Raw genomic sequence first — 24,083 nt, 5'->3', positions numbered from 1 at the left:
TTCAAACGTGGGGGAGAAACTAAGACATAAAAGCGGAGAGTCTTTGTCCTGCAAGAAATAATGCTCAAGGGTGCCCCCCCAAGGTGGAATGGGAGGTCAGACAGCAAGTCAAGGGCATGTGCGGAAAGAAAGACCACAGGAAAAGCAAAGACACGGGCAGTGTTGGAGAGGATGTGGAGAAAGGGGAACCCTCTTACACTGTTGGTGGAAATGCAAGTTGGTGCAGCCTCTTTGGAGAACAGTGTGGAGATTCCTCAAGAAATTAAAAATAGAGCTTCCCTACGACCCTGCAATTGCACTCCTGGGTATTTACCCCAAAGATACAGATGTCGTGAAAAGAAGGGCCATCTGTACCCCAATGTTTATAGCAGCAATGGCCACAGTCGCCAAACTATGGAAAGAACCAAGATGCCCTTCAACGGATGAATGGATAAGGAAGATGTGGTCCATATACACTATGGAGTATTATGCCTCCATCAGAAAGGACGAATATCCAACTTTTGTAGCAACATGGACGGGACTGGAAGAGATTATGCTGAGTGAAATCAGTCAAGCAGAGAGAGTCAATTATCATATGGTTTCACTCATTTGTGGAGCATAACCAATAGCATGGAGGACAAGGGGCGTTAGAGAGGAGTAGGGAATTTGGGTAAATTGGAAGGGGAGGTGAACCATGAGAGACTATGGACTCTGAAAAACAGTCTGAGGGGTTTGAAGTGGCGGGGGGGGTGGGAGGTTGGGGTACCAGGTGGTGGGTATTATAGAGGGCACAGCTTGCATGGAGCACTGGGTGTGGTGAAAAAATAATGAATACTGTTTTTCTGAAAATAAATAAATTGGGGAAAAAAAAAAGACACGGGCAGTGATAAAAGCTAGTACTGTTTTTCAGAGTCCAATCTGAGGGGTTTGAAGTGGCGGGGTGGGGTGGGGTGGGTGGGAGGTGGGGGTACCAGGTGGTGGGTATTATAGAGGGCACGGCTTGCATGGATCACTGGGTGTGGTGAAAAAAATAATGAATAATGTTTTTCTGAAAATAAATAAATTGAAAAAAAAAACAGAAAGAAAAAAAAAAAAGAGAAATGCCCCCCCCAAAAAGCTAGTACTGTTTAACAGTGCTGTGTACTTGCATCTTACATATTTTTAAAAATTATTTGTCTCTAATTACTGCTATAACTTTGATCTGTAATTCCACACTTTGTCTTTGACCTAACTTAAGAGACTAACACACTTAAAAGAAGGGTTAGTCTGTGATGTTGGCTACCCAGGGTAGGAAGGCGTCGTTTCGCAACCTCATCAATGTGACGAGGTAAGGCTGGCACCAGGAAGGAGCAGAGTTTTTGTTTGCTATTGACCTTAAGATGGTAAAAATTCAAAGTAGAGCCTTATAACTCTAGGATAGGAGATGTAATCCCCTTGGTGAGCACCAAGAAAACAGCTACAGAACATATACAAAAAGAAAAGAGAATGGAATTTAAACATTTTATCATAAAATTCAGCTAAATGCAAAAATATGGGGGCACCTGGGCAGCTCGGTTGGTTACACTGGTTAAACTGACTCTTGGTTTTGGCTCCAGTCATGATCTCGGGGTTGGGAGATGGAGCCCTGCCTCCAGCTCCACGCTCCATGGGGAAATCTGCTTGCGTCGCACTCCGTCTGCCCCTCGCCCCACTCACATACTTTCTCTGTCTCTCTCTCTCTAAAATAAATCTTTAAAAAGTAAATAAACAGAGAAGAATGACTATAGTACTGCAGTAAATGGGAGACCCTGAGCTAGAAGGGATGCAGAAACAAGTAGCCAATGACAGAAGTAAGTCCCTCCTGATCAGTAGTCACTTTCAAGGTGAATAACGTAGGTTCTCCAGTCAAGAGGCAGAGGTTGTCAGAACGGACAAAAACACAGGATCCAGCTGTGACCGGAACAAGTAGTCATTGCTATCGCTGAAGCTGTGAGCCAGGAAGGGCAGCGTTGGGACCTCCCTGGAGGGGTCAGTCTAGAACAGGATTTCAGGGGATGGGGAGAATGCAGGTGGACAGGCCCCACAAGGGCCAAGTAAAGGGTGAGGCTTATACTTCCTCTTCCCACTTTTTTTTTCCGGCGGGTGGGAGGAGGTGATGGGTGGAGGGAGAACAAGCTGGCCCAGGACCTCCACATCCAGGCAGGTTCTCTAACCTGCCACCGTGGAGCCCCCACAGCCCAGCCGCTGGGTCTGTGGTCATCTCCCAAATCATCACAGGTAATGAGCGATGTAGATTCAAGGGGGAGGGCAGGAGGAAAGCAAGGGAGCGTTACACCTCCAGGAATGTTCCAGAGGATTCTGGCCAAAGACTGAGTAAGCCAGAAGGTGTGCACCCAGCGCTATCCTTGTTCCCCACCAAGCCCTTTTTGTCAACCCCCAGTCCCATGGGAAGAAGGGTAAAGAAAATGCTGAGGTCTGATTCTCCTCCTCCTGAACCCTTTGTCCCCCTGCCCACACCCTCCCCAACCCCTCACTGAACTATCACCTTGACCTGTCTGTGTCTGACCACTAGGTACGTCAAGACCTATCTGCTGCCCGACAGATCCTCCCAGGGAAAGCGCAAGACTGGAGTCCAGAAGAACACGGTGGACCCAACCTTCCAGGAGACCTTGAAGGTACTGGCTGGACAAACAAATATTCGTGTGCAAAGTCTGCCCGTCCCAGGCTGGGCACCCGGGGCCGGAGTCCAGCGGAGTGTTCCTCTAAACTCTTGAGTCAGTTAAATATAAGCACAGACACTTATATGTTTCTGTAGGGCTCAGTCAATCAGTGGCAATTTGGTAGAAAATAAATTTCAGCCTTTGTACAGGAAAAGTGCCGAGTCTGGCGGGCTTGAGAATGGCCCTTGATTAATGATTACTGAGAAAGGGGTGAAGAAGAACCTGGCCGCCTCTCAGTCTCTAAAATCGGTTTGTCCTGTTGAATTTTTATGACTCTCAGAGAGGTGCTCTCAAGCAGGCTCCCCTGTCGACTCCCGAGTTACTATCTTCACGAAAGTGCTTCTTTATTCTAATAATCGGGCAGCCCTAGGGTGCTTGTTCTTTTATGAAAAATAAATAGTCCACTTATGAAAAACATTTTATAGAGGAATTGTTTGGGTTTTCACTTTCTTTGGTGCTAAGAAATAGGGTTTGGGTTGTGGGGCAGAGGTAGGTGTGGAAGAACCATCCAGATGCTCAGGGACGTACCCGGTCAGGGCTGCGCAGCCCAGCAACCCCACATGTCAAGGCTGCACAAGGAGAGGGCTTGGTTTGCCTTCCTTGGCAAGTAGGGCCATTCCTGAACACTCAGTGGGGGACTGTCTGGCCAGCTGGCGGGAGTCCCATTTGTTAAATAATAAAAGCCATTGTTTTCTGTGTCCCTCCCTGCTGTGGCCAAGTGCTTTCTGTGCCCGCTGAGCTAAGTATAAGAATCCTCGTTTACCAACAGGGAAACTGAGGCTTAGAGAGTATTTATAAGTACGGCTCTAGCTCGTGATGGACTGGGAGACAGACCTTCACAAGATTTATGGTCCTGGGACTCCCCCCGAGGATTTTTTAAAAAGACTATGATTCAACAGACGTGGGCAGGGCCGAAGAGATCACCATCTGAGAACCCCCGGGAAGCAAGTCAGTAGACACTGGTCTTCCTGTGGTTTTACTCACGAATCTGCTGAGTTTTGAAAAGCTGTGTGCCCCCTCCTACATTTTAAGTTCATATCCAGAATCACTCATTGTACATTTAATTAAGGTGTTTTGTACTGAACGGGGAAACAAATAGTTCACATTTATGAAATGAGTTGAAGTTGAGGATTGAGTGTGAATCTTAGATATTATATGGTTTGATTTTTTTTTTTTTTAAAGATTTTATTTATTTATTTGACACAGAGAGATCACAAGTAGGCAGAGGCAGGCAGAGAGAGAGAGAGAGAGAGAGAGGCAGAAGCAGGCTCTCCGCTCAGCAGGGAGCCCGACGCGGGACTCGATCCCAGGACCCTGAGATCATGACCCGAGCCGAAGGAAGCGGCTCAACCCACTGAGCCACCGGGTTTTTTTTTTTATGTTTAAAGTTTTTACTACCTGATTTAAAATGCAGGCAGAATCTAAAAGAAATCTCCTAAAATTTTTATCCATCGGTTTTTATCCAGTACATCGTGGATAGTTCAGTTGTCCCGGAGAACTTTCTAGATACACTGAAGAGAGTCCACGTCCCGCATCTAGTCTAAAATCTAGAAACTGATCCTCCAGGTTTTTAGGGGGAGTGCCATGGGATGCCTCCCGCACCCCTGGGGAGCTGGCACCCCCATGAAGACCACCACAGGGGGCCTGGGAAGGGTGGAATGTGACACCTGAGCTGATGTCTGTGTTTGTAGGGCTGGGAGCTTAGGAGAGGCGGTGGCAACCCCACAGCCTGCTGGGATCGCGATGGGGAAATGGTCCGTTTAAACAAAGGGATTCAGTCAGCCAGAAGGAGAAGTCCTGTTGTCAGAGGGGGACCACTCGCGGGCCAGGACCCCTGACAGACACACCTGCACTTCTGAGGGAGCGGGGGACAGGGCTGCGCCCAGCACAGGCGGACGCAGAGGATGCGGCGGCCCCAGGAGGGTGGGCACGGGGGATGGGCAGCGACCCTCCCTGGGACAGTGCGTTCTCAGGAGAGCAGGTGCGGCGCCCGCGTCGGTGGCCTGAGCAGCTGACTGACCCTGCGGCCGTGAAGGCAGCAACTGGGTAACTCGGAGTGAAAGACAGACCGAGAAAGGGATGCAGGGCAGAGTCAGACAGGGACCCTGACTGAGAGGGTGGCGTGCGACCCTTGATCTCAGGGTTGTGAGTTCAAGTCCCACAATGGGTATAGAGATTACTAAAAAAAATAAAATCTTTAAAACGAAAAATAGATTAAAAATAAAAAGCAATGGGCCATCGACTTGAGGGAAACGGACTGAAAATCAGCCTAAGGAGGTAGAGGGATGTGGCTTCGGACCACAATGGGCGCAGATAATCCCAGAGGGAAGAAAAGGAGGGGCAAGTGGGCAAGGCAGCCTGGCCCAGGGGGGTGTTCGCTGGCCCGTGTGTTGGGGGAGGTCCGGGCAGACCGGGCTGCAGGCTGTCGCTGGCTGGGAGACGGAGGGAGACAAGTTACAGCCTCTCCACACGCCTGTGGAAGGCCACTGGGGGCATCAGAGGAGTCTCAGGCAACCCGTGTGGCTGCTCTCAGGGGGGCGAGGTCCCGCCTTACAGCGTGACAGGCGGTCCCGGGAGGAACCAGGATGCTAACCCCAGCAGAGAGCTTCGGAGCCCGAGCCGGGGTGTTTCCCCGTAGACTGGTGATTGCTGACACTGACCTCCGGACGCTCCTGGAGGCGAAGGAGCGATGTAACCAAAAGCCTGGTACGAAACAAGCATTCAGTAAAGCGTCACCTTTTTGTTGTTATTGAGAAAATCCGACAGATAGGCTTGGAGCAGGCTCACAGAGGCTGAGTGGAGTCAGCAGCTCTTGGGAAACCGGGCTGTGCCCCTGGCCTTCGGGAAGGGCACGGGCACTCTCCCCCAGCCAGGGCCTTGACCTCTAGTGCCTGTGGGAGCAGAGACCCACCCTCGGCTGGAGCCGGGAATTTCCTTGTCCTCTGACTGCGCTGAGACTCCTATGCGGGTGGGGGGGGGACAGTGAAGAAACAGCTCTGGGCGACCCTGAGTGCCCGTGCGGGCCTGCCTGCCCTCCATGCGTTGTCTGTCTAGGCAAATGCCCATGCTAAAAACTCATGCTTTACATTGAAAAACCAAAACCCAAACCCTAGTTTTCAGTATTTCTGGACAGCTCAGGCCAGGTCAGTTCAGATCCTGAGCTGGGACGGAGCTTGGCTTCGGTCGGAGGAGAGGCTTCCTCCCTGCCTAGGGGGCAGGTCTGGACTGTGGGAAGGGACCCTGCTGCTGCCCAGCCCTTCCCCCAGGCAGAGCGCGGCCACAGGGCTGGTGGGCGAGGTGGTTCTGTGACTGAGAAAGCAGAGCCCACCCCCCAACACCACTCCAAGCTGCACGGCCCACCCTGACCTCACCGAGATGCTGGCTCCAGCCAGCAGGAGGAAGGCCCCTGCAGGTCCCGGGGGGCTGCGGGTCCCAGGGGGCTGTGGGTCCCGGGGGAGCTGCGGGCCTGGGGGCTGGGGGCCGAGAACCAGACTGACTGCTTCTCTTCTGCCTCTGCAGTACCAGGTGGAGCCCTGGCAGCTGGGGACCCGGAGGTTGCAGGTCTCTGTGTGGCACTTGGGCACGCTCGCCCGGAGGGTGTTTCTTGGAGAGGTGACCATCCCTCTGGCCACATGGCACTTCAAAGACAGCGCAACACAGTGTTTCTGCTGGTATCCACTGAGGGCCAAGGTGCGGTGTGGTTTGATAGTGGGCTACCCCCCCACCCTCCTTATCCCCCTACCCCCCAACCCGCGGCCCAGGAAAGCAGAACTCCCTTCTCAAAGGGATTTGAGAAAACCTACCCTGGGACGCCTTAGACTTGCCTGGCTGGGACTCTTCAGTAGGAACTTAGGGAGGAAAGGCTCCGCACCAGGCTCTCCTGGGCAGGGGGGTGGTTAGGGGGCTTTTCCTGCTCAGGTTCGCTCAAGTACCCAAGAGCCCCTTCCTAGTGTAGCCCGAGCACCAGCCTGGGTCAGGTCTAGGGGGTTAGGCCTCTTGTGATGGCCCTGGGGGCCCACATGCTCCTCTCCCCAAATTCAGGGTCACTTGGTTCCAGTGGGGGAGCCCTGGGCTCACTGCTGCCGCCACTGGAGTCTACGGCCTGCGCAGGTCAGCCTGCCCTGGTCGTGCGGGCCACTCTGGTTTCTACATGCCCGGCCAGGGCGCTCCCAGAGCGGTAACAGCTGAGAACAGCTGGGCCAGATGCTGTCAGGAGGGCCCGGCTGCCCTGACCGCCAGGGATTTCAGGGCCAGGGATTTTAGGGCGGGCCGCCAGGGAGGCCTCGGGAGGAGGAGCTTCTGCTCCCAGGCTGTGCCGGTAAGGGGAGAGCCTGGGGAGAAAGCTGGCACTTCTTGGAGCAACTGCTTTGCACTTTCTCTGCCAAGATCCAAGATTGGGAGAGAGGACGGATGAGATAATGAGGGAGGAGGAAGCGCGGGCTCCGTCATCTCCTAAGAAATGAGGACGCTGCGCCAGTCCCAGCAAAGTCTGGCAGCGAGGCTGAGGCTGGCCCAGGCCTGGCCCAGGTTCTGTTGCCGTCTCCCCTTCCCCGCCCTCTCTGAAGCCAGGGAGATGATGCCAGGTCTCTGATTTCCGGCTCCACTCTCGTCAAGCCCAAGGTTCTCCTGCCTGGGAGGTGCCCTGTCCCACCCCTCCTGTCCCTTTCCCTCTACACTGCTCTGCACAGCCCCGGCCCCACTCCGGGCCCCCATACTGACCCTTCCTCAGAACCTGTCCTCGGGCTCCACTTGGGATGTCTACTTGGCATGCTTTCTTCCAGACACGGTGTGCCTAAGACTTAGCTGAAATCTCACCTCCTCCATGGAGGCTTTCCTGATTTTCACTTTTCATGATTTTCCCTGCCTGTGTGCTTTCCCCCAGGATCCTATACTTGGGTGCCCTGCCCATCTGTTCCCTCTAGGGCCCTTGCTCAGGACAAGATTAGCCCGCCACAAGGCTGCTGGGAAGAGGAAGAGGAGCAGAAGGTGCCGGGCTGAAAGACACCCTTCCTAACACCAGCTATAGACCCTCTGGCTGGATTGGGAGTGTTCTGCTTACAGACCTGCCCCCTCAGCCCCTACAGGAGGAGCCCATGGGGTTAGCACCGGGTTCCCGAAGCTGAGGGTAGAGGCAACTTTATTTCATCTGGCACGTGAGGGCCAGCCTCCTTCCTGGGAGGCAGTCAGAGCCCAAGCAGAGTCACTGCAGAGCAGACAGAGGCCAGCCCCGCCTCTCCTAGGAGTCCTTGCTGAGTCCACTGAGCTAGAGGGGCTCGATTTTTTTTTTTTTTAAGATTGATTTATTTATTTGACAGAGATCACAAGTAGGCAGAGAGGCAGGCAGAGAGAGAGGGGGAAGCAGGCTCCCCGCTGAGCAGAGCCCGGTGCGGGGCTCCATCCAGGACTGTGGGATCGTGACCTGAGCCAGGCAGAGGCTTTAACCCACGGAACAACCCAGGTGCCCCTCGGGGGCTCGATTTTATTCACCTTCTTCAAACTCTGGCTGGGTGCAAGTTTTCCTAGGACTATTCTATGGGAATGTGCCAGAGCCTTTGAGTACCCCTCACTTCGTCAAGGCACAGGGTGGAAGAAAGACCAGTCCTGCCACGGGCACATCTAGTCCAGCCTGCAGAGTGAGGGTGGGGGGGGGCGGATGTGGGGCACTTACGGACAGAGCTGGGGCAATCAGAGGAGCCCAAAGAGTTCTGGGGCTGAGGAATCCCGCCTCTGAGTTCTGACTCTTTCCTCCAGGCAGAGAAACTTGAAGAGAGCTTTCTTTCCAATAATGGAGAACTTGCAGTCCGGGCCAAACTGGTCTTCCCTACAGGGCCCAGAAAGCTCCAGGAGACCCAAGAAGGTAGGCAGCCTCCAGCCCCATGAATGTCCATCTGTCACTATCTCCAAAGCCTGAACAGCAGGTGGGCTGAGAGCTTCCCTGCTGCCACCCACTAATCCTGCGGCGCTCCAGTAACTTGCCAAGATTTGTAAAGCTCAGCCTGGAAAGTGGGTTCTTGGGATCCATGGTTTGGAAGGGAACAGGGGACCAGAGCAGTCCAGGTCTTTGATGACCACTTTGCAGGGCTCTTAGGACACCAGCTCGGGGGCTTTCCTCCCAGGGGCCTGGCTCGGACAGTCCCGCTGCCAGTCCTCTGGAAGAGGGAGCGCTCCCATAGCCACCTGCATTAGTTGGGAGGGGGACTCCTTGGGAACCGAGAGCGCATATCGAGGCGCAGGGGCCTGCCACACTGAGTGAATGCATCCCCGCTCCCAAGTTCCATGAGCTGCTGCCCAGCAAGAGAAGCGATCAAGGACAGGTTCTCGAGGACCTAATGGGAGATTTTACTGAAGAAAAGTGGAGTGGGTGGAAGAGAAGGTGGTGAAGAAAGAACACAGAATCCCGTGATGTATTTAGTGATCTCTTATTTGCCAGAGAGAGGAAGAGTCTGCTGCCAGAACTCACGGGGCCCCCAGTGGCCAGCACCCTAGAACAGGAGTCTCAGGGCCCCTCCTTTCCCCAAAACCACTGCCTGCCCTCGACTAAAACCTCTACATCCTACCTCTCCACAGCTCCCTATTATCTTTGTAGCTTCTCAGGATTTTAGGGGGCGACCCCACCACCCCATCATCGTGTTGGCCTTGCAGGGGGACAGCTTGTGGGCAGCGCCAGCAGCGCCTTCCCCCATGGATAGACAACTCTTCCTGTCTGATCTCTTGGGCTCTCAAGGCTGTCATACAGGCTCCCGCTGTCAGTTTTGGGGTGATGGCATTGCAGGCTCTGTGTGAAGCAGGGCTCACAGCAAATGCCGGCTTTCCTTCCAGGGACAGATGGGCCATCCCCTAATGGCCAGCTTTGTTTGGTCGTGCTGGGAGCCAAAAATTTGCCGGTGCGGTCAGATGGCACCCTAAACTCATTTGTTAAGGGGTAAGTAGAATATGTAATCAACTGTTTGCTGATAATCTGTACATACAGACAACATGGTCCTAGAAACTACAGCAAACACCAAAAAGTGCAAGCCATTCTGAACTTGTATCTTAGCTTTTCCCTGAAAATCCAACAGTGTGTTAGACTCTGATTTCCAATAATTCGTGGGATTTAGCCCTGCTGAGGCTAGATGCAGAACACTGTATTTTAACCTGAAACCCAGAGCTTTTAGGTCCTTGTTACTACATCGGCATTTTCTGACTCAGAGCTTGGAGAAAGCAGTGTGCTTGGTACTGTTCCCCTGTCTGAGCATCTCCTCTTGGATGAACAGTAAGGTAGGCTCTGCTTATGCCATTCTTACCGTCGGGGTGTTGTCGGTGTCTCCAAAAGTCAAGCAAACACCATTAATTATACAGAGCTACTGTGTCCCTGGTGAGTGACATAATGGGAAAGGCTGGCTTACCATGCCAAGATCTGCATTCCTGTCCTCACTCTGCCACTATTGCAGGACCTTGAGCAAGTTATGCGGCCTTTCTCATTTCCTGAGAACACGGTTAAAGTGAGAGAATGTGTGTGCAGAGTCCTGGTCCCTAAGTAGCAGGTCTAAGTCTAAGCCATGCTTTGCCTGGTGGTCAAGGAGGGGGATTAAGACAAAGGGCACAGTGGCCTGGGATCCCTGCGTCTGGTGAATTCAGCCCTAAATCCGGAACATCCTAGGGAGAGGTCACATGGCCAATCTTGGGATTCGCATTCTCGCTCCTTAGAATTTTTCTTTTGGAGTAGATCTAGCCCTTGGTCCCACAACAGCCGGCACCACCAGGGGAGGGGGCCGGGCAGGGCCGGCGTTCCACAGCCACTGTCTCCCTCCCTCCTGCAGCTGTCTCACTCTGCCAGACCAACAGAAACTGCACCTGAAGTCCCCAGTCGCGAAGAAGCAAGCTTGTCCCCAGTGGAAGCACTCCTTCGTGTTCAATGGCGTGAGCCCTTCCCAGCTGAGACAGTCCAGCCTGGAATTAACTGTCTGGGACCAGGCCATCTTTGGTGTGAACGACCGCTTGCTGGGAGAAGCCAGGCTCAGTTCTGGTAAGTCTGAGAGATTATCGGGCCTAAGTGGCATGTTTTATCCTTCACAGAGATCTTACATGGTGACCACTGAAAAGACAGTCATGCTTCCACGTTGGCAGGTGATTTAACTAGCTTGGAAACGGCCTCTCTCACCGTAACTGGAGGCTGCCGCATGGAGCGGTAATACAGCCAAGTGTTTCAGCCACTTACATCAGATTTAGATCTGCTAAGAAACAAAAATTACAGGCCTCAAAATGGCCAGGGTACAGTTTGCTTTTGTCTCTGGCGTCAATCATAAAAGGATTAACTTCTTAAAAGAAAGTATCTTAATACAAACATGGCAATTCAGAAGCATTTCATTAAGAGCGGGACAAAAGGGTGATGCTTTTCAGTGCTCCTCAGCTGCGGTGCTGCCCCGGCATCGTGTCGGGGAGAGCCCTTTGTGGGGAGGGCTGCTCACCTGGTCCCAGTCTACCAGTGGTGCCCCTCAAAACACCAGGCCAACCAAAAACACAAGCACGTCTCCAGGACCTCCAAAGACAAGCCCGATTCACTCTCCAGAGACCCCTCTGCGGTCAGTCCACTGAGCTTCCTCCAAGTCCTGATCTCAGCGTCCTGGGATCAGCCCCGTCTGGCTCTCCACTCAGTGGGGAGTCCGCTGGTCTCCCCCTCTCGCCCCCTGCTTGTGCTCTCCCTCTAAAATAAGTGGGTAAATCTTTAAAAATAAGGACACACTCCCCGTCGTGTAAGGGATTCCTTTCCGTCTGCAAATCTGGCCCCAGGTCTGAGACCACCTTGCCAAAGCACAGCCATCCTCATGTGTTAGGATGTTCAAGTCCCCTTCTTGAAGAGCTAACCCCCCAAAAATGTCTTCTTTCAAACTGTGGGAAAGGCAGCAGCTTTGGGCTCTTGAGGCTGCACAGAATTCAGGGATGGTGTGTGTCCGGTTCTGAGTATGGAGTGGGGGTGTTGGGGTGGAGAGTTTGCTCTTCCTCACCAGGGGTTGGCATTTTCATGTGGTCTTGAGGTTAAAAATACTTTTACAAAAGTTGGTCATTTTAAAAAGCCGAGAAGGCGGCTGGTAAGGGGGTATGCGTATCACCCCTTACTAATGTGCTGCTTCACCCTCTTCACAGAGGAAGACGTAGCCGGTGAGGACTCATGCTCAGAGTCAGCGCATCAGTGGCAGAAAGTTCTGGAAAGCCCCAATCTGTGGACAGACATGACACTCACCCTGCACTGAAGCCAGGGTTCCAGTCTGCGGTGAGAAGCTCAAGTGCCACACGCCTGAAGGTTAGCTGAGGACATGGGCCTGGACACTTGCCACCTGCAGCTCCGTCACGGAGCCCAGACGTTCTTCCACGTCCCTCTGTATTGACACCAAACAGAGCACTTGTTCTATAAATATGTCTCCGTTTGTTTTTCTGTGCTTTGACACACGTGGAAAAGGGCCAGATTTCAGTAAATGTTCGTTATCTCGGTCCCCCAGTTCGTATCAAACTGAAAATCACAGCCTTGTTATATGCACTGGAAGAACCAGAGGAGCCTGGCGGGTATCTGGTCCCTCCCATTCCACACTGTGGAGGGACTCCTCATTCAGGGCGATCAGCACCCAGGTCCAGGGAGAGCCCGCAGGAGGGCCCCCCACCCCGCCTCGCCCCAACATGCGCAAGGACACACCCACTGCCGCCTCTTGCCTTGCACAGCTTTTATTTCTCTAGTCGGTGGTGCGGGGCTCATCTGCGCACGGCTCTTAGCCGAAAAGGAAGAGGACACAGCCGAGCAGGAAAGGAGCCAGTGGCGTGAGTGCTCTGACATTCTGACAGGTTGTCAAGGATGTGGCGGAGAACTGGCGAGGTCAGAACAGGTTCTTCTTGTGGGAACAGGGACAATACCAGGTGGGAAGAGTCCCTTCCTAGCTGGAGTCTGGATGAGCCAAACAGCAGGTGTCTCTTTTGCAAACAAGCTCGGATAGAAAACCGCCATGTGCACAGTTAACACGCACAAGGAACAAAGTAAGAAAAAAAAAATCATTTTTACAGATGTGTTATCTACCTCCTTCCTGCCCTCACGTCAGATCAAGTGCCATGGTTACATGGTTTTTAATACGGAATTCTTTTATTCTGTAAAAGTTAGCAAAATATACAGAATGAAACTTTCCTTTTTTTAAACTAATGTTACAAACCCATATTGTCACTCATATATAAATACTATTCTCTACAGCTGATCATTAATTAGGTGAGTCCAACAAGGTAGCCCTCTGTAAAGCAAAAACAAAACCCAAGTTTCTCCAAGGCTAGAGTGTCCTCCCTGTACTATCATCCCAAACTGAAGGAGCAAAGAAGAAAAATCACTGTGTGCATGTGTGTGTGAATGCTTTAGATGGCTTTCAAAATAATTTCCACCTCTCAAAACAAAAATATACAACGATGAATCCTTCATGGAAATTAAAAAATCAATCTGAGCTCATTTTAAATGCAGAAGACGGTATGGCACAGACTCTAAGCCACGATGTGGTTTTAATTACACCGAACCTTGTGTCACACACGCCAGCAGGGAGTTTGTTACACTTTACAGGCATCTTTCCTTAATTCAGTCAGTCCTGCTGCAAACACGGAACAGGAAGTGATTCAACAACAGCAGTAATAGAATCAGGCCTGTTTGGCACTATGATACAACGGGGAAAAATAAACCAGGGAAGCGTCCAATGACCCCAGCCCCAGAATATTCCCACTGAAATAACTACTCTCTTTTTAAAGGAACTGAAATATGATGGGGGGGGGGTCCTAGATTCAAAGAACTACAAACACCAGCTTCAGAGTCTGACCATGACCCCCAGCAAGCACAGCCGTGAGGCCCCGCCCCTGCCCCAGTCCTGGCCGGGCCTCACATGGCCTCAAACTCGTCAATCCGCTGTTTGGTGTTGCCCTGCCGGATCTGCCGCAGGGTCTTGTACTTGTCCCGGCCTTGCCGCATGTTCTCGTTGTGGATGATGTCATTGTGGGTCCTCTTGTTCTCGTCTCGGGCCTGGGACAGCTCATTTGTCAGGGTCTGCAAGGGGAAGCAGCTCGGGTCAGGTGCGGCTCCAGGGCAGCAGGGAGCTGGGTGGGATGCCCCCCACCCAGCCCCAGTCCCGGTCCTGGTCCGCCAGCCAGCCCCACCCCGGCGCCCTCACCATCAGCTGCCGCTGCACCCGCTCGTTCTTCTCGGCCTCGGTGATGCGCTTCTCCTCGTTGCGGTCATCCAGGATGCCCTCGCTGGACAGCTCGGCGCTGTAGCCTGTGTACTCCGTGCCCTCGTCCTGCAGGTTGTCCTGCACGTGGTAGCTCACTGGCTCATAGACCGGGGGCGGCGGCGGGGCCGTCATCACCAGGTGCAGCTCCTCCTTGGTCTTCACCAGGTCATCTTGGGCTTCTTTGGCCTTTGAAAGCAACCGGCCCACAGGTGACAAGTTGTCACAAACAACCCGGTGTTTAGACCATTTTTGGAAGAATCCCCTTTTCTCTAACAACGAGGCTTCTGCACCTTCTCTCACTCCTCCCCTGCCTTCCCCGGGACAAGTTGGATGCATGGGGCCTGAGCAGCACAGAGCGGAGGAGGGGGCCGAGGCTGAGAAGCAGCATCCCTGTGTGGGGTCTGCCCGACCTTGTCCGAGTCTGGGGCTCCGGATCCTGCAAGTGGTTCTCAATCGTGTGCACAGCACGCAGAGAGAAAGTCACGTCAGGAGCTTGACTTTTTTTTTTTTTTTTAAAGAACCATAACATTTTCCCTGTGTCTAATTCTATTATATGTTCATTGTGTTTTTGAAAAAAGGAGGGAAATTATTAAAGAAACAAAGATCCTCCAGCCACTAGAAAATGCCACTCTCCCATTTTAGAGTGCAGCTTTATTCTCCTTCCTTGTGTGGCCACTATTTATCAAGCTCCTCACTGTCTGTGGGCACAATACTCAAGCACTTTCCTACCTATCCCTAAACCTTCCAGTAACTTCTCTTGGATCCACATCCCCAGTTATGCCCACCTCACTGCCACTCCAGCCTGGGAGATGAGCTTAGTTTGAACCTATTCTGCAACCAGCTTTTCTCAGTGAACAGTTTTACTAAAAACCTAAGGACCGGTCTTTTGCACGCAGCCTGCGTTCAGGGGGCGGGGCGTACGAGTGGTGAGGAGAGGCACCGGGTGTCCCCAGGAGGGGTCAGTGCAGATGGGGAAGCACGGGCAAGAACAGGTGGGAGGGCTGGGGTGGGGAGCTGCCCCAGCTTGCAGAGGTCTATGCTGGACATATCCAAAGCTCCCCTGGGGGGCCATGGTTGCCCGGTACATGGGGCTCAGCTGGAGAGAAAAGGCTCTGGACACTGTAATGGAACACAGTTCTTCCTATTACAGCTACGATTTATTCACCCTCTCCGTGGGGTGATCCTCAGGGCAACCTTACAGGCTGGCTATTACTCCCCATCTGCAGCAAGGAAATGGAGGCTCAGAAAGGTCAGGCCACTTGCTCCATCACACAGTGAGTAACAGCAGAGTTGGGACCCTTGCACCCATCTCGAGACTTCCAAATCCAGATCTTTCCATGGTGCCATGCTGCATACACCAGTGGTCAGGAGAGGGAGGAAGTCTTGTCTGAGGTGCTGTGGCCTGTTGCTAGGAGTGCCCACATGACCGGTTTTAAAGCCAGATCCCGATGGGGGCTGCCTGATGGGGGTCAACAGTCTGGGGTGGCAGAACAAAGTAGGTGGAAATCAACAAGAGGCTCCTTGTTTCCTGCTAATCCAACAGCGGACTCCCCAGTGCACAGGGCAGGCCCATTCCTATGGGGATTTCGGCCTAAGAAGCACAGCTAGGATTGGCAGAGTGCTGCAAGACATGCCGAGCCTTTCTCTGCAAGCCCCCAGCCTGGCCCCAGGCCATCTTCTGGCCGCCGCAGCAGGGCCCGCCCAGAGTGCTGCACCCACAGACTCACCCTGTGCTGCCACTCCTCGACCTCGTCCTCCTTGCGCCGCCGCGCCTCCTCCAAGAGGGCGATCTTGGCGGTGTACTCTGCCAGCTCTGCGGCCTGGAGGAGGGCATGAAACTGAAATTATTTCTGGGGTCTTTGGGGAGAGCCCTCTTGCAAACGGACAGCCTCGTATTTTGGTGACTGGCCTTGTCCCCACCTCCTCCCTGGTCAGCAGTGCTCATGGCAGCCGACTGTCCTCAAGGCCATGCCTCGCCCAGACCACATCTGCCCACCGACCCCCACCTCGCCCTGACCGCTACACCATGGCCACCTGAGGCCCACCCCCCAGCACAACCCCTCCCACTGGGCTTTCCTCTCTCCAGGTGATCACTTTACAGCGCCAGACACCATTGTAAGGCAGGTGTCACTTTTTCATCCCCAGAGGCAGCCTCTCCATAATTCAGCATCATGAAACTCAGGGAGCTCCTACCAGCTGCTCCTGGCTCTTTATCTGATCTGCTGCCTGCCTCTCCAGCTCCTCCTTGGCCCGCAGAGCGGCCACGCGGTCAGCCTCCAGGCGCTCGGCCTCCTCCTGGGCACGCTTCCTCTCCTCCTCCAGCTGCAGGGCTCTCTGAATCTGGTCTGACAGTTCTGGAGAAAGCACGGGCCCCTGAATTCCCAGCCTGGACGCATGGCACCCGGTCCAGGGTGAGACTCATACCACAAGCTATGATGCACTGAACAGGGGAGACTCTGTATAGTGGGGTGCGTTCCCTACTGCGCACACACCGTACTTGGGGCAGTTAGGAACTGCTAGGGAGGGTTCCGCCTCCCCTGGCTGGGGCTGGGGTAAACTGGCGGACACACAGAAACCACACCACTCTCTCAGGTCTTAGTTTGTAAGATAGGGGGCGATGTAGCATGGTTCGGGCACTCACACTGTTGATGTTAGGCAAATTAACTTACCCGGTAAACCTTAACACAGTCATCAGGAAAATGGGGAGAACTCAGTACTAACCTCAAAGAAGGGAGGGAAAATTTAAAAAGATAATATGCATAAAGCATTCAGCACAGAACCAGCACAGCGTGGAATGTATCAAGATAATCAAAAGATTATCTTCTAATCCAAACACCCATGGTCAGCTCTCAGCCTCAAGCCTCTACGGTGGGTGCTGTGTTAACTGAGACCTTGCTGGCTGTGAGTGTGCCAACGGCCCCTCTGCCCTCGCTGCGGAGTGCACCCCTGCACACACGAGCACTGGGTGCAAACCCACCTTTCTCTGCCTTCTTGGTTTTCTGCTCGTAGTCCTGCAGCCTGAGCATCAGCTCCTCCTTCTCCCGCATCATCTGCTCCTTCTCTCTCTCCACAGTCTCTCTCCTCTTCTTCTCGGTTTCTAGCTGCTGCCTGTTGGGGGCGGGGGACACAGGAAGGTTTAGATGCTGGCAGGCACCTGCCCTGTCAACACAGTCCAGGCCCCAGGAGGCAGCAGCAGCAACGCTGGGCACTCCCCTCCTGGGCTCTGCCACTGCCTGGCCCAGCAAGGCAGCTCCTGGGGCGGACCCTCAGACCCACACAGTAACTCCCGAAGGCCCCGGTCCCCTGATGCTCCCCCCGTGTCTGTTAAGTGACGCTGCCCTGGCTCCTCTGACAGGGAGCCGTGTGGGCCCCACAGATGCTGCCTGACGGGCCCGGATGTCCTGCTGGCCCTCCGCCCTGCTCACCGCTCCAGCTGCTTCTGGTGCTTCTCCTCCCGGGCCTGGGCCTTCATCTGCTGCACCTCGATGGTGTCGGGCTTCCTGCGACGCATGTACAGCTCGTGGTTCCCCATGCAGAGCTGGAGGATCCGCTTGTTAATGCGCAGGCGGGGGGCGTAGAACACAAAGTCCTGCACAAGAGAACAAGGCGGACTCTGGCTTTCTCCTGCCAAACCCGACTTCACGAAGTTCTAGATGACCTTTTCCAAAAGGACAAATGTAGCAGAGTATGGGGCCAGAAAGGGACTTCAAGGAAAAGTCACTGATTCCAAGTGACCGGACAGAAAGTTCCTGGTGCCGTGGGATTTGGATTCTCTGGGACAAAGAGAGCAACTGTGTGTCCTTGTGGCTGTGCATGCACACACACCCTGAAGCCGCCTCTCTGGCTGGGTGGTGAGGCCTCTCCAGGGCAAGAGGTCTCATGGCCTTGGGAGAACCGGGACCGAGGCCCAGAGTCACCCCGTCTTCAGCCACCGTCCCCCCATCCTGCCTGCAATGCAGCAACTTCTCCTGGAGTGTCTGGTCTCCTCAGCCTTAACCCTTGGCCCCCATGCGGCCACCAGTGCATCCGCAGGGTCACTACATGACGCCTGACGCCAGCCAGGCTAGCTCCAGCCCAGGTACAGATGCCAGGGCCGGGCACGGGTGGAGAGCTCGGGCCCGGCAGCCCCAGTCTGCCTTCTGCTCACCTAAAACTGCACCTTCATGCACACAAATTTACTTGCTCCCAGCAGCCCTGCTACTTGGGCTGTCACGTCCAGCCCCACAGACCCAAGGACACCGCACCTGAGGAGACGGCACCGAGGCATCATTTCCTGTCCGCGGAGCCCTCCTCCCGGGTTAACTGGCACACCTCCTGTGGCCCGTGCACTCGGTGGGGTGCGAGCGCTTCCCCGACCCGACTTGTTTTGGTCTCTGTCTTCCATTGGTTGGGCAGCTCCCCCGACAGCAGGGCTGGGTCATTCCCCTCCATATCCCTGGGAACCCAACCAACGGCCTGGATTTACTGGGTGCTGGCGTTTACACAGCATGCCACGTCAGAGCCTGGGACCTCAGGTGAGTCACTTCCTCTGTGTCCGGACACCTTGAGCTGCGTGGTGGACAGTAACCCAACAAGACTGTTCAGAGGATTAACCCAGATACTGTTTGTCAGGACTCAGAATGGGGTTGGGCAGGACAGAGGGTGCCGGGTACACAGAGGCTCGCTCACAGACCGCTGCCCACCTGACAGAACTGCTAGGGGAAGAGCCTTCTTGAAAGAACGTAATGAGGTATCTGAGAACAGGACTATGACTGCAGAAGTCTGCGATGTGGGACAGGCACGGCGCACGACCCTGCCTCCTAGTTCTTGCTACTGCTGCTGCCATTAATGCAGGGGATGGGGGGGAAAGAAGGTTTAGAAACTCTTGTTAAAAGTTATTTTAAAGGGTGCCTGGGTGGCTCAGTTGGTTAAGAAACTGCCTTCAGCTCAGGTCATGATCCTGGAGTCCCGGGATCGAGTCCCGCACCGGGCTCCCAGCTCCACGGGCGTCTGCTTCTCCCTCTGACCTTCTCCCCTCTCATGCTCTCTCTCACTCTTTCTCTCAAATAAAGAAAGAAAATCTTAAAAAAAAAAAAAAAAAAAAAGTTATTTTAAAATGCCAGTCTGCTTACTCTTCTTTTTTCCCTTTCTCTTCTCAGCTTGGGGCCCCTGGCATCCAGATTTTGACCTCTGGAATGGGGAACGGTGGCTGAAACAAGGAACAGTGTGATGTGTTCCACAGTGAGTTCTGAAACCAGAAGGGACACACCAGGGAGCTAACCAACACGTCCCAGAAGGCCCTACATAGCTTCTCGGGGTTTTTGTCAGTTCCAGAAATGCTGGAAAGGCTGTACTGTTGACCCTGAGAGCCCCGAGTTCCTGGATGGCGCTTTCGCACACTTGTTATCAAGTCACCGGGTTTCCCAGGGAGCGTGTGCAGAGAGTCGCAGAGGTGAGAGAGGCATCGTCCCTACCTCTGTGGTGGCCGCACAGACATGCTCCCCAGGCAGGTGATGACCTTTGCAATGCCCCTTGGTATTGCAAGGAACACTGATTAGCACCAACTCCTTCTCAGAACAAGGTCAGTTAAAAGCCATCAAAGGACAGACGCTGCAAGGAGCACCACTGCCAAGACAAGGCCTGGACATGGCTGGGGACAGCGGGAGCAGGAGGCAGAGGACACTTCCTGGGCTGCCTTTGAAGGAGGCTAGTTTCTGGATTCAAGTTAAAAACAAAAACTGAAACCAGTATTTATTTAAGGATTTCCAAATTCAAGTACCGAGCCCACGCTTCCTAATGCAAAACCACAACACTGATGAAATGTGGGCAGCTTTCTACACTCTGGCAGAGAGAGGCATCCTAAAAACAAACTCGAGGCAAAAGGAAAGCTCAAGGAAATAAATCCAAATCCCTAACAATACAAGAGAAGAAAGAAAAGTAGCCATAAAAAATTGTGGAACACCAGCTCAGAAGCCTCTAGAACACTCCCCCAGAAGGCCTGAGCCCAGGGGCTCCTCCTTGGCTGAGGGCAGAGCTGCTCCCATGCAAATGGCAGTTTTCACAAGCCGTTGAACAGGTAGCTGCCCAAGAGCCTTCTCCCTCTTCCACGAGACCACAGGAACAAAAGGCCTTTTCTGAAGGAGACAGAGCTGGTTTTAACCCCACATAGGACCACCAGGCAGGCTTTGAACGTTCACCATGTTTCAGGTCCCATCCCTGCAGTATCCAAGCTGGCAGGAGGAGAAACTGGCATTTCTACAGGAAATGCCTGGTCATCGGGAGCGTGACAGGACAATGGCTCAGTTGTGAGCTTGCTATGGAAACTGCCCGGGACCAGGGGTGCCCCCCCAAGTCAGCCTGAGAAAAGGAATCCCGAGCCTCACCCATGAGTCAACTCGGACCTCTGGGGTTTCCCTGTCCATTTTCCAGGGCAAGTTTAAACTTGGAAATGTGATCTTCTGCTGCCCCAAGTGCAGGGGCTGAAGGCAGGCAATGCCGCAGAAGAAGGAAGCAGGGCGAGTCTGGTGAGGTGCACAGGCGAACGGGGACTTGTTCCCTAAAGCATCTTCTCCTGTGGAATCCCCACCCTCGTGAAAGAAGCCTGACAGTGTAGAGTCTGCGGCCTTGGTCAGGCCTTTCCGACCCAACCATCTGGAATAGCTACACTGGCCCCCAACCCTGCCCCCATCTCATCCTCATCGGTGGTAAGACACAGCTGCACCACAGGATTCCCGGCCAGAAAGCTCCTTCCCTGTGCTCACGCACCTCTCCGAGCAGAGGCAGGCTCCACGAGGGCAGGAAGCCCACTCTGTTGCTGCTGTGCACAGTCCTAGAACACAGCCCTGACTCACAGCACACAACCGACACAAGCTTCTCTCTCCTTGTTTTTTCTTTAATCAACGGCTCCACATAAAACTAGTATATAGTAAAAGTATGCTCAACGAATTCAACCAGAAGCATTACAATTGCTTTTGCTTAGAATTTCAAGATTAGGAAAAACTCTGCAGCTTTTCAAAAGTTAAACTTATGCCAAAACACACACGAAACTTAATCCTTAAATAGCCTAGTCCAGTCCAGTCTGCTAGCTTGTCAGTCACATGTCTAAAAAAAGTTCCAAAAAACGAGCACTACCCCGTGAGCAGACAGCAGCCAAGCCGCGGCCTCAGGATCTTCTCGTACGGACTGCCCTGATCTCACGGCCCACGTTAACATGGATACACGGTGACCCCCGGGCTATGGTGCTGAATGTGAATGCGGCCTGTTTCCACGGAGCTGGAGAGTCTGTATTAAATGCTGCTTTAACTGTCAGCAACTACCCATGGAGCAGGAGTCAAGAGTTTACAAAGAGCAGAAAACGTTTTCAATAAAGGAGAAAATACTTTCATGAACCGCGCTTCAAGAGTTCTGGTTTTCACTTACGTTGGACTAAGCGGCCTGTGGGGAGGAGCAGTTGGACAATAAAGCCACTCGCTGTTCCACACGGGGTACCCATCACCCCGCAGATCCCAGCCCCAGAAGGCTCCAGATGGCCCCGGTCTGGACCACAGCCCATGCTGGCCTCTCTAAGCCCCACACTGTAACCAAGACATCAAGTCCTCTCCAATCTATGATTCTGGGAAAAGTCGCAGCAGTCTAAGGAGGAAGAGAGAATTCTTCAAACGCCATTTTTTTTTTTTTAAAGGATCAGATTTCTGATTAGAAGATGAAATCCTCACCCATTCCATCACACTACAGTGGGTATGTATGTCTGCATGTCTCAAATTTTCTGAGCCATCAGCTGAAAATTTAAATATCAGCAGAATACATAAAACTGAAATGTAATTTCTGTAACATTCTAGTCTTTGCTTGCCATTACTGGTTCACAGTCCGTATTCTTCAAACTCTAGGAACTGAAATCTCGTTTCCAGCAAAGCCCTCCCAGGCCAACTACCCCACCAGCCGCATCGTGAGCAGCCACCTCCCTGTAAGGAGAAGGCGCCTGCGGAAAGGGGGCTGGGGGGCCAGAAGGGGGTCAGAGGAAAGCAGACATGCACATTTGTGGAAGAGAAAGGAGGTGAGGCACAAAGGACCACGTGGACCAGAAATGCTCCAGAGACAGGTCTGACTTTTCCTAACATGAGTAAGCTGCAGACACAGCTCTGAAAGCTAATGCTGGCCCTCGAGGCTTGTAGCAATCATGTGTGCCCCAACTAGCTTCCAGGGAGACAGGTGTGAGCCCCCCCACCCCCAGTACACCCTCTAGAGGCAGGCTGGTTTTCCACCGGAAGACCAACATTTCAGAAGCCTAGAAATGCAGCATTTCATGAGATGCTCATCATCTGGCGAAGGTCAATGACTCAGAACTGCCCTTTCCTTCATAAGGAATGAACGCCACTTGAAAGCTCAGGGGACAGTCAGCTAGTGACTGAGGGACACCTGGGCCAGCATGTACCTCTACTTCAGGGGGTCTTTGACCTTCAGTGTAACCTGCTGACAATTCCTTTGACACCCCCCCCCAAGCCCACGCACGCACACAAGTGTTTGTCATACAGAGAAATGTTATCCTGAAAACACATTTGGCTGTTAAGAATGAGAAACTCTAAGTCCTCGCCTGGAATCCACAAAAACTTACAGGTGCCTTCTTGTCGATGGGCTTAATGACAAACTTTTTGTCATTGAAAGAGATGTTCCTGATTTCACTCCATGGAAAGCCAATCTTTGGGGTCAACCTGAGGTTAAAAAAAAAAAAAGAAGGGGGATAGTTAGATGTGTGCTTGGATTGCAAAGCTGTTCTTAATATTTTTATGTCAATTTGAAAAAATATAAAGGTAGCCCAGGAAGCACAGTATATATAATATACATCATTACCAGAGGTCCTACCTATGCTTGGTAAGGTCAGTTCCAAGCTCGAGGCAATCTCCACAAGTTCATTTATACTAAGTCTTCCCAACCGTGGGCATCTCCCTGTGTCTAGTCCACCTCAGCTGGTAATCTCAAAGTCAACTCCAATCCCTGAGCCAGCACACCCCTTCACCCTGCGACAGCTCACACAGCCATCTCCTAGAGCCTAACTGGTTCCTTGTCCCCAGAACTCCACTTCTAGTTAGTCACTAGTCTGACTCATTTCCCTTGTAGTCAACCTATTCCCCTCTTCCAAAGTGCCAGTCCCCTTCCTAGGTTCCAAAGGATGAAATCCAGGGGCCTCAACTTAGCATCCAAGAGCCTTCTAACCTGGCCTCAGCTTCCTGACACCCCGATTTCCACAGGCCCTCCCTGCCTGAAGAGCTCTCTCCTCCTCCCTCCCCACCACAAACCTGCACCCTCCAGAACAGCTCAGCCTCCTTCGACAGCCTTGTCCCTTCTCAACCTGCATCTCTTTTGCTACATGACTGTTCACTTTGTTCTCTTATTTGCTCTTTGAAGACCAGGCAGGTAAGCTTTCCGATGGCAAAGATCATGTCTTAGGTTTTCCAGGCATGCTCTAGTCAGAGTGGGGGCTCAGCAACAGAAACAGAAAAGCCCCTGGTGTGGTTCCAGTCCAGCACCTGCTGTGCTCATTTTCTGCTGGGCTGATCTGTCCACTGCTGGCAGTGGGGTTATATAGTCCTCTCCTCTTATCTACTATAGCCTACTTCCCCCTCACATCTGCTAGGGTCCGTTTACTGTATTTAGGTGCCCTGATACTGGGTGTGCATGTATTTGCAACTGTTCAATGTCCTTGAGGAGTGGAGGGCTTGGTATGGATTCCACTCTTCTGGGTCTCATTCAGTGCTGTGTGGCCTGCTCCCCTGGCTGGGCAGAGACCCTCCTGTGTCATCCTCTGATTGCTAAGGCAACACTAGGACTACTCGCCCCTGAGGAAAGCCCCCGTCCTGCCCACTACTGGCTGAAACTCTGGCTCTTTGGCATCCCCAAGAAAGTTCACCCTGTAATTTCAAGACCACACTGCTCTACTTAACTTCACAACTCCCACCGTGTTCTTCATCTCCTACACCTCCAAAAATATCAAATATAAAATATCAACACGTTTTACTCACGGACACCATTCTAGAAGTAATGACAGACCCTCAAGCCATTACTCAAAGCCACTGCCATCAAAACCCAACCCTTCCCACAGACCATAAAAACTTTAAATTTAGAAAATAAGCAGAACCTCCTACCCTACCAACATATTTAATTAAAAACTGATGGGCAGCATAGGTCTTACTGTGACAACCCAAGCCAG

The 24,083-nt window shown here is 52.9% G+C and overlaps 2 protein-coding genes across 4 annotated transcripts in view; one reads left to right on the top strand and one right to left on the bottom strand.

The window, feature by feature from the left end:
- Positions 1 to 12,070, top strand: part of SYTL3 (synaptotagmin like 3) — a 73,374-nt gene extending 61,304 nt beyond the window's left edge. For both annotated transcript variants that reach the window (XM_044242953.1, XM_044242962.1), the window contains 6 exons: positions 2,531 to 2,633; positions 6,198 to 6,368; positions 8,430 to 8,535; positions 9,498 to 9,600; positions 10,478 to 10,683; positions 11,802 to 12,070. In XM_044242953.1, the coding sequence (XP_044098888.1) occupies positions 2,531 to 2,633; positions 6,198 to 6,368; positions 8,430 to 8,535; positions 9,498 to 9,600; positions 10,478 to 10,683; positions 11,802 to 11,908 (796 nt within the window). In that variant the 3' untranslated portion in view covers positions 11,909 to 12,070. The remainder of the gene's footprint in view (positions 1 to 2,530; positions 2,634 to 6,197; positions 6,369 to 8,429; positions 8,536 to 9,497; positions 9,601 to 10,477; positions 10,684 to 11,801) is intronic.
- A 691-nt stretch (positions 12,071 to 12,761) lies between these two features.
- Positions 12,762 to 24,083, bottom strand: part of EZR (ezrin) — a 49,696-nt gene continuing 38,374 nt past the window's right edge. For both annotated transcript variants that reach the window (XM_044242976.1, XM_044242987.1), the window contains 7 exons: positions 22,491 to 22,587; positions 17,326 to 17,489; positions 16,878 to 17,008; positions 16,094 to 16,254; positions 15,628 to 15,720; positions 13,841 to 14,086; positions 12,762 to 13,716 (listed from right to left, as the gene is read on the bottom strand). In XM_044242976.1, the coding sequence (XP_044098911.1) occupies positions 13,552 to 13,716; positions 13,841 to 14,086; positions 15,628 to 15,720; positions 16,094 to 16,254; positions 16,878 to 17,008; positions 17,326 to 17,489; positions 22,491 to 22,587 (1,057 nt within the window). In that variant the 3' untranslated portion in view covers positions 12,762 to 13,551. The remainder of the gene's footprint in view (positions 13,717 to 13,840; positions 14,087 to 15,627; positions 15,721 to 16,093; positions 16,255 to 16,877; positions 17,009 to 17,325; positions 17,490 to 22,490; positions 22,588 to 24,083) is intronic.

This window comes from Neovison vison, chromosome 1 (genome assembly GCF_020171115.1).
Source record: "Neovison vison isolate M4711 chromosome 1, ASM_NN_V1, whole genome shotgun sequence".
NCBI lineage: Eukaryota > Metazoa > Chordata > Mammalia > Carnivora > Mustelidae > Neogale > Neogale vison.
This window is presented reverse-complemented; position numbering and strand designations above follow the sequence as displayed.